This window comes from Vigna angularis, chromosome 2 (genome assembly GCF_016808095.1).
Source record: "Vigna angularis cultivar LongXiaoDou No.4 chromosome 2, ASM1680809v1, whole genome shotgun sequence".
NCBI lineage: Eukaryota > Viridiplantae > Streptophyta > Magnoliopsida > Fabales > Fabaceae > Vigna > Vigna angularis.
The window spans coordinates 39,072,672-39,081,857 of record NC_068971.1 but is presented as its reverse complement, the minus strand read 5'-3'; the positions used below and the strand labels follow the sequence as shown (position 1 = coordinate 39,081,857).

Sequence of the window (9,186 nt, the reverse complement as noted above, 5' to 3'; positions counted from 1 at the left end):
TGTTCAACCTCAACTACACAACCACCTATATCTTTAAGCTCCTTGCTTTGTTCGACCTCAATTGTACGATCACCTTCGACTTCAACGTGATGGATTGTTCAACTTCTCTTACAAGGTCTCGGTCAACCTCAATATCATAGTCTCTTTCGTCTTCTTCTACTCAACTTCTTTCGGCTTCAACATGTTGGCCATTCGGCATATCCTATGAGGTCTTAGTCAACCTCAATATCATAACCTCTTTTGGCTTCTTCTCAGTTTCTTTTGGCTTCAACATGATTGACCGTCGACCTCTCATGTACGATCTCTGTCAATCTATCTTAGCCTTGTTTAATGTCAATATCTTAGCCTCATTTTGGCTTCAGTAATCTTACTATCCAACCTCATCATCATCATAGCTTGTTTTAGTCTTAACTTGTCGAGTTTTCAGCCTTAATAGATCGGTCACTAGGCCTCATCAGTATCTTGGCCTTTCTTAGCTTCAACATGTCAACTTTTTAGTCTTGACAACTCAACCGTCTGACCTCATCAGCATTTTGGCCTATTTTCACCTCCACATGTCAACTCTTAAGTTCTGACATCTTGGTTGTCCGACCTCATCTATGTCATGGCCTATTTCTGCCTCAACTTGTTGACTTTTCAGTTTTGACAGCCCTATCATCTCACCTCATCAACATCTTGGCACGTTTCAACCTTAACCTATTGACTCTTAAGTCTTGACAGCCCGGTTGTCCGACCTCATTTACATATTGGCCTGTTTAAGTCTCAACCTGTCAACTCTTAAGTCTTGACAACACGTCTATCCGACCTCATCTACATCTTGGCCTGTTTCAGCCTCAACCTGTTAACCTTTTCATCTTGAGAGCTCGATCGTTTAGCCTCATCTACATCTCAATAGTTCGGTCTCGTCCGCTTGGTTGACTAGTCTCAACGCAACCTCATTCAGCGTTAATATCTTAGCTTCTTTTGGTTTCAACAGCTCGACCTATTAAGCTTATCAACAGGTCGGTCAAGGAAAAGTTCAACCAAGTGAACCCCTATCATACCCTTCAGGAGATCGGCCAAGGAAGGGTTCACCCAAGTGAACCCCTACCAATGAAGCACTGGGACGGTCAAGGAAGAGTTTTGCAAAGGACCCCTGCCACTCGATCTAATCACAATAGGTTGGTCAATGAAGAGTTCGCCCAGGTGAACCCTTGTCGCACCCTTCAACAAGTGGATCAAGGAAAATTCACCCAAGTAAACCCCTATCGATGGAGCACCAAGACGGTCAAGGAAGAGTTATGCAAATAACCCATGTCGCTTGATCCAATCGCAACAAGTTGGTTAAGAGTTCTAAAAGAAACACGTGTAGTCTCAAGTGTTCAGCCTCAATAACTCAGCTAAGGAAGTGTTCGTTCAAAGTCATCCAATCTCTACTTCAAGGTCTTAGCCATTGTCCATCAACCTTTTGGCTTCAACATGTTTTCCGTCCGAGCTCTATTGCATGGTTTCAACCAACATCCATCAGCCTTTCAACTTCAATATGTTGGTTGTCAAGTATCTGTCGCATGGTCTTAGTCAATGTCCACCAGCCTTCTGGCTTTAATATGTTGGTTTCCTGGTCTCTAGCACACTGTCTCATCCACCGTCCATTAGCCTTTCGGCACCGGTATATTGGCCATCTGAGCTTTGCTACATGGTCTCATCCAACATCCATTAGCCTTACGACTTTAGTACATTGATCGTTCAATCTCTACCGCACGGTCTCATCGAACATCCATAAGCCTTTCTACTTCATTATGTTGGTTGTCTAATCTCTATCGCACAATCTCGGTCAACCCTTGACAAAACACTCATCTTAAAAATGGTTGAAGTCCATCTAATCAACGTATAAGAAAATGCATAATCAATGCTTAGGCACGACTTTAACTATGGACCCCTCTCAATCAAGTTACAACTTCATCATACATGAATGTCGTGTATCTAACGGTCTAATCCAAACCCCCATTCGCACATTATTTAATGCTCGGGCTTGGGAACCTGTGTACCGTATGCCTATTTGGTCAAGCTCCTTTGGACTAGCCACTTTAGGTGGATCTCCTCCAAGCTGAGCTCTTCCAAACCAAGCTCCTCCAAACTGAGCTCATTTAGGTCAAGTTTCTCTAGACCAAGCTCCTCCAAACCAAGCTTCAAGACTGACCATTATCGCGTAGAGCTCCTTTGGCCAACTCGTCCGAGTTGTCCACTCTGATTGATCAATTATAAAATAATTGTTAACAATGGTAACGATGAGTGGTCAACCACCCTGACCAATTGATTACAACATGGTTAGATTAATAATGATAATGATGAGTGACTGGTCATCTTACTAAACAATATGGTTGACCGATTACACCATGGTCATATTAATAATGGTAATAATGAGTTACCGACCACCATGACCAAACTACATGGTCGATCGATTATAACATGATCAAATTAATAATGATAATGATGAATCAACCTCTTTATATAAATTAAGGTATTATTGGGTTTGACTTTAGGTTCACAAAAAAGTAAAAATCCATGTTGTAGATATAAAATTTTAAGTTTAACTTTAACAAAAACATGCATATAATTTACATAATAACATTGATTACTAAACAATTTAATATCATAATACCTTCTATATATAATATCTAAACAGACTTTTTGAATGACGTAAAACTAAACAACAAAACGGAAACAATATAGAGAGTAGCTCAACTCGTCAATTTACAACACAGCCTTTTAAAATATATATATATATATATATATATATATATATATATATATATATATATATATATATATATATATATATATATATATATATATATATATATATATATATATATATATATATATATATATATATATATATATATATGACAATATCACAAAACTCCGAAACAAAAGTATTTAATTATCTATTTGCCAGAAAAATTATTTTAAAATTTTATTTTTCTTATTTGCGATTTGATTATTTGTGTTTTATTGGCAGGATAGCGTGAGTATAAGAGCTATAAAAGCAGCATGGGCTGCGCCTGTCCATGAGGCTACTAAGGGTGTGAAACCATGTGGATACCAAATAAAGTCAAGACATGCTCCACCTTGCTTTGTTACGTTTTTTCGCCCATATCATATCATGTACATGCATAATTAATAATTTGGTCATTTGCAGCTGTCGTATTTGTTTTCTAATTTTGTAAAAACTTAAATATCATTTATTTTATTAAATTGAATTTATTACAATTTAAAAATATCGTAATATAATATGTCAATTTTTTTTATTTTGAAATTATTTTTATTTTGACATGAAATATTTTTTAAATAAAATGTAATTAAGTTTTTGACACATAATAAATTTAGATTTTGATACATAATAAATTTAAATAAAGTTAATGTCAATGATCATATTGATTTTTAAATTATAACTCATAATAAAGGTGATTTTTTTTTTCAATTTTGAATGTTGAAAATATGAAGAGAAAAAAAGGTTTTTCTAGTAGTAATATTCTTGTGTGTGACTTTTTTTAATTATTTGAGAGTATTGTTGTATGATTTTTCTTAACTTATTATAACTATTATTTTCCACTTGAAGATTTTGTGTACCTTTTCTCAATAATAAGAATTCTTGTATGTTTAAAATCTTTGTAATGTACATATGAAGATGCTTTTAGAAGGAAAAATAAAAATCTTAGTACCTTTTTCTTGGTTTTTTTTTTTTTAAAAAAAAACTTCTTGTACACATTCTTGCAAGTTGGAAGAATTTTTGTTCCTATATTTAATGCTCTATTATTTAATTGGTGTTTTGTTGCTTAAGTACATTACATCAGCACAATGTCTTGGTTAATGGAGTATTTATTTGGGCTTGATGGAGATTTTGGGCTTGTTTGAATTATGGAAGAAGATCAGTTGCTTCTTGCACCCCCTCAAATATCTTCCTTCACCCATCAATTATGTGAGTTATTAAAATTAATCTTATGGTTATTTAATTTAAGCCTAATTTTTTTTTATCTCTATTTTTCTTCACTTTGGAGCTGCACCAATTCCACCCTCTATGCACAGTTCACAGTTGTGTTTTCTTCACCGTGACTTGCAGCAGTGCATTCTGTTGACAACACGTAGGTAAGACTTTTCTAATGGAGGAGGTGTAGGCATAAAATTCATATTCCGGAATTGGAAATAGAAAATATATTATTACAAAACACTTTTCGAAATATTTTCCTCAAATAAACATTTTGGAACATATTTTCATAATATCATTTCTGAAAAACACACTCATCAATTTTATTACAAAATTAATTTTATGAATTTATACATTATTTCTCCGAAAACAACAATAAGAAAAATCATTTCTCACCCCTTCATACCTTAATATATTCAACATAATCTTATCAATATGTGGTAAGATTCTAATTGTGATTTAATTATTTTTTTATGTAGAAAGAACTTGTTTTTGTTGAGACAAGAAATATCCATCAACAAAAGACTCTTTAATATATAAGTGAGAGTAAGATCAACATAAATATTTTTATTAAAATAATAGTTATTTAGAGAATAATAATGATATAATAAATAATAATAAAATAATAAATAATGATATAATCAAATTATAAAAAAAATTAAAAAAAATCTTATTGAATCATATTTTTTAACATGCATATTAAACTATATAAAAATTCACGTCGTCCCCTTTGTGTCCATAAACATAACGAGAAAACTTTAAAGAAAATAAACATGGGTAAAATTAGAAATTCAAAAAATGATGATGTGTAGGTAAATAAAATTGCCTGAAAGAACATACAAAATGACTTCGTTGAATGGAACATTACGAAGTCAAATCCCTTGCAACGTCATTCTAGAAAAAGAATTTCGCTAAACGTGAAAGTGGGGCTCAACAAAATTAACGTCGGTGATCCTATTTTCGAACGTCAAACATCCTCTTCCCATTTTACAGACATCACCCTCTGGATATCGAGCGTGAAGAGGATTGCGTTGAACGCCGTAAAACGTCAGTTTACTTGGTTTTCCAACTAGAAAAATGTATTTTTAACGACTTAACAACTTTTTTATAACAGTAATAATTACTTTGTATTACTGTTACAAATATACGTGCCAATAAAATATTATATCACAAACATTATTTGATACTGGAAAGGACCTTAAAAGTCAAAAAAAACAGGAAACCTTTTCTACACCAGTGTATACTATAAAAGTTTGTGGACACAACTGCAAAAAGCCCAGATAATATCAAGATATTATCATTTGTCCTCTTATTTCTTTTTAACCGCTGCTGAAAATAATGCAACAAATGGCATTAGTTGTCGGGTAGTTCTGGCATCTCATCTCTTCCCTTTGTATTTCAAACAATTATGGCCGAATTATTTCTCTTTAGCATAGCAGAGTCACTCATAGCAAAGCTTGCTTCTCATGCTTTTCAAGAAGCTTATCGAGTGGTGGGTTTATACCACGATCTTCGAAACCTTAGAAAGACTCTCTCTTTAGTCAAGGCTGTTCTGTTAGATGCTCAGCAAAAGCAAGATCACAACCATCAACTCCGCGAATGGCTCACTCACCTTAAAACTGTCTTCTCCGAAGCCGAAGATGTTTTGGATGAATTTGAGTGTCAAACACTGCAAAATAAACTGGTCAAAGCTCATGGTAACACCAAAGACAAGGTAAGTCACTTCTTCTCCACTTCTAATCCACTTCTTTTTCGCTACAAGATGACACAAAAAATTAAATATATCAACAAAAGACTAGACAAGGTTGCAGCGCATAGGCATAAGTTTAGTCTTCAAATAATTGATGTTGACACACGTGTTGTTTATCGGAGAGATATGACACACTCTCGTGTGAGTGATTCAGATGTGATTGGAAGGAAAAACGATAAAGAAAAGATGATAGAACTTTTGATGCAGCAGAATCCTAATGATGATGATACAAGTCTATCTGTTATCCCCATTGTGGGGATTGGAGGCTTGGGAAAGACTACACTTGCAAAGTTTGTGTTCAATGACAACAGGATCCAGGAATGCTTCCCATTGAAGATGTGGGTGTGTGTTTCTGATGAGTTTGACATTAAGCAACTTATTATCAAAATCATCAATTCTGCCAATGATGAAAATGTTCCTCCTCACCAACAGAATTTGAGCATGTTGGATATGGAGCAACTGCAAAACCAATTGAAAAGAAAACTTTCCGGTCAAAAATTCTTACTCGTACTGGACGACGTATGGAACGAAGAGCGTGTTAAATGGGTTGAGTTGAGGAATTTAATCCAAGTAAGTGGAGCAGGAAGTAAAGTTGTAGTGACCACACGTAGTCATTCGATTGCTTCCATGATGGGTACAGTTCCCTCTCACATTTTAGAAGGTCTTTCTGAGCAGGATTCTTTGTCTGTGTTTGTCAAGTGGGCATTTAAAGAAGGAGAGGAGGAAAAGCATCCTCACTTAGTAAATATTGGCAGAGAAATTGTGAAAAAATGCAGAGGGGTTCCATTGGCAGTGAGAACATTAGGTAGTTTACTATTCTCGAAATTTGAGGACAGTGAATGGGAATATGTGAGTGACAATGAAATCTGGAATTTGCCTCAGAAAAAGGATGACATTTTACCTGCCCTTAAACTGAGTTATGATCTCTTGCCATCCTATTTGAGGCAATGTTTTGCATTGTTTTCCCTTTACCCAAAGGATTATTTATTCCCTAGCTATGAAATAGCTGCGATTTGGGGGTCACTTGGACTCATTGCACTACCAAAAACGAGTAGGACACTTGAAGACGTGGCAAATCAATATTTGCATGAACTCTTGTCAAGATCCTTTCTCCAAGATTTTGAAACCTTTGGCACTATTTTTAGGTTTAGAATACATGATTTGGTGCATGATCTCGCCCTATTTGTTGCGACGGATGAGTGTCTACATGTGAATTTCAAAATTCAAAATATTCCAGATAATGTTCGTCATCTGTCTTTTGCCGAAAGCAGTTTGTTCGGAAATTTAGTCACCAAAAAATCAACAGTGGTGAGATCCGTACTGTTTTCAGATGGTGCAGCAGCTGCCATCGATGAAGCTTTACTAAATACGTGTCTGTCAAAGTTCAAATGCTTGCGAGTTTTGGATTTACGTGGTTCGACATGCAAGACTTTGCCCCGTGCCATTGCTAAGATGAAACATTTGAGATATTTGGACATTAGCGAAAATATCAACATTAAGAGACTCCCTATCTCTATTTGCAAGCTCCAAAGTTTGCAAGTGTTGTTAATTAAGGGATGCATGGAGCTGGAAGTATTGCCCAAAGGATTAAGACAATTAATCAATATCCGTCATTTGGAGTTTAGCACAAAGCAAACTATTTTGCCTGTGAATGAGATCGCCCAATTGGGGTCGCTTGAATACTTGTACATTGAATCATGCCATAATGTGGAGTCCATCTTTGGAGGTGTGAAATTCCCTTCTCTTAAAACATTGCGCATTCTGAACTGTCAGAGTTTAAAGTCAATGTCGCTGGATGGTAAAAATTTTCCTGAATTAGAAACATTGGTTGTTGCGGACTGCGGTAATTTGGACTTGGAACTGTGGAAGGGTGATCATGAAAAAGAAAGCCCGAAGCTGAAGTTAAAATTTATTGGATTTAACAGTTTATCACAGCTGGTGGCCCTGCCTAAATGGCTTCAGGAAGCTGCCAAATCCTTACAGTGCTTGTATGTTTTAAATTGTGACAATATCGAAACACTTCCAGATTGGTTAACAACTCTGACTGATCTCAAAGCACTTGGTTTAATAAATTGTCCAAATCTGTTATCTCTGGCAGATATTCATCACCACACTGCACTTGAAAGTTTGAGGATTGAAGGTTGTGCTAACTTATATACAAAATATGAACCCAATGTTGGAGAGTTTTGGTCCAAAATATCACACATAAAAAACATTGTGATTGATGAACCAGAAGAACCTAAGAAGAAACAGAGGAAGAGCCCGACATAGTCGGAAGCCCCTTATTTTCTCTATTTATTATTTTCTGGATGTGTTTTTCATAATGTTGATTTTTATTTCTTTTTTGTGGTTTTTCCACTTTTTCTCTCTTTGCATTTCAATTTCGAGAGACCTCCATAATATAGTTGTACTATATTTGCTCTTTTCAACTGCTTTGCTTTGTCGATCATTAATATAGTTAAGTCAGTTAGATATTGTCTTCACTTGTGAAACTTAAAAGTATAAGACATACATAAATGTCTCAATGTGCGAGCTTATTACATAACACAAACACATATTACTAGTTTTGGACTATACCTTATCGCTTTTTTTATGTTAAGAGTTTGAACTAATACATTTTATTCCCATTAGTTAATGTAATTTCAAATAGATATAACATTTTTAAGAATTTTAAATTGATTTTAATCTTATATTTTGGACATTCTCAAACCCAATGTGCAATTTTTCTCCCTTATTTTCGATCTCTAGAGACCTAGCATAGCATGATCAGGTATGACAAAAACCAAAATCCATTGAAATAAAATACTTAAGAACCACAACATTAATTACAGAAACTCTTGAATATAATATTAAAAGTGTTTGTACCGTGAAAAAAATTAATATATAAATGTAAAATTTTAAAAAAATTATTATTTTTCACTTTTTAAGTTATTTATATAATTTTTAACAAAATGTAATAATTGAATTAATCAAAATAAATAATTCGTATATAAATAAAATAACGATTAATAATATTATATATTTTGAGAATAATTAATAAAATATTTTATTTTAGTACATGAAATAAATTTTATAAATTTAATTGGAATATTCCGCACTGAATCTTGAAAATGAAGTTCAATCTTAAACAATAATTGACTTTGAGAATTATTTATTCATTGTCATATAAACCATACATAAATAGTAGACAGGGAGTTGTCTTTTTTTAAACTTTAAAGAAAACTCTAAATCAAAAGAAATCAAATTTACATTGAAGGTAAATATTTTTTCATGATATTTCTACCTATAATGATAACAAAAATAACCTTTTTGTTTTCAAATTATTGACTTTCAACCTTATTAGTAACAAAGATTATTTGTTTAATCAATATTTTTTAGTACATTATAAGTACACTTACTTTAATTTAAATGAAAATTCCTAATTACTTAATATCTTTCAAAAGTTTTAATTCAATTATTCACCTTGAAT

The 9,186-nt window shown here is 33.6% G+C and overlaps 1 protein-coding gene across 1 annotated transcript; it reads left to right on the top strand.

Annotated features, from left to right (window-relative positions):
• Nucleotides 1–5,288: 5,288 nt before the first annotated feature.
• On the top strand, nucleotides 5,289–8,146 carry LOC108328307 (putative disease resistance protein RGA1). Its single transcript, XM_017562159.2, has one exon. It carries the CDS (start codon nucleotides 5,376–5,378, stop codon nucleotides 7,986–7,988), a length of 2,613 nt encoding a protein of 870 aa, XP_017417648.1. The 5' UTR covers nucleotides 5,289–5,375; the 3' UTR covers nucleotides 7,989–8,146.
• Nucleotides 8,147–9,186: the final 1,040 nt, after the last annotated feature.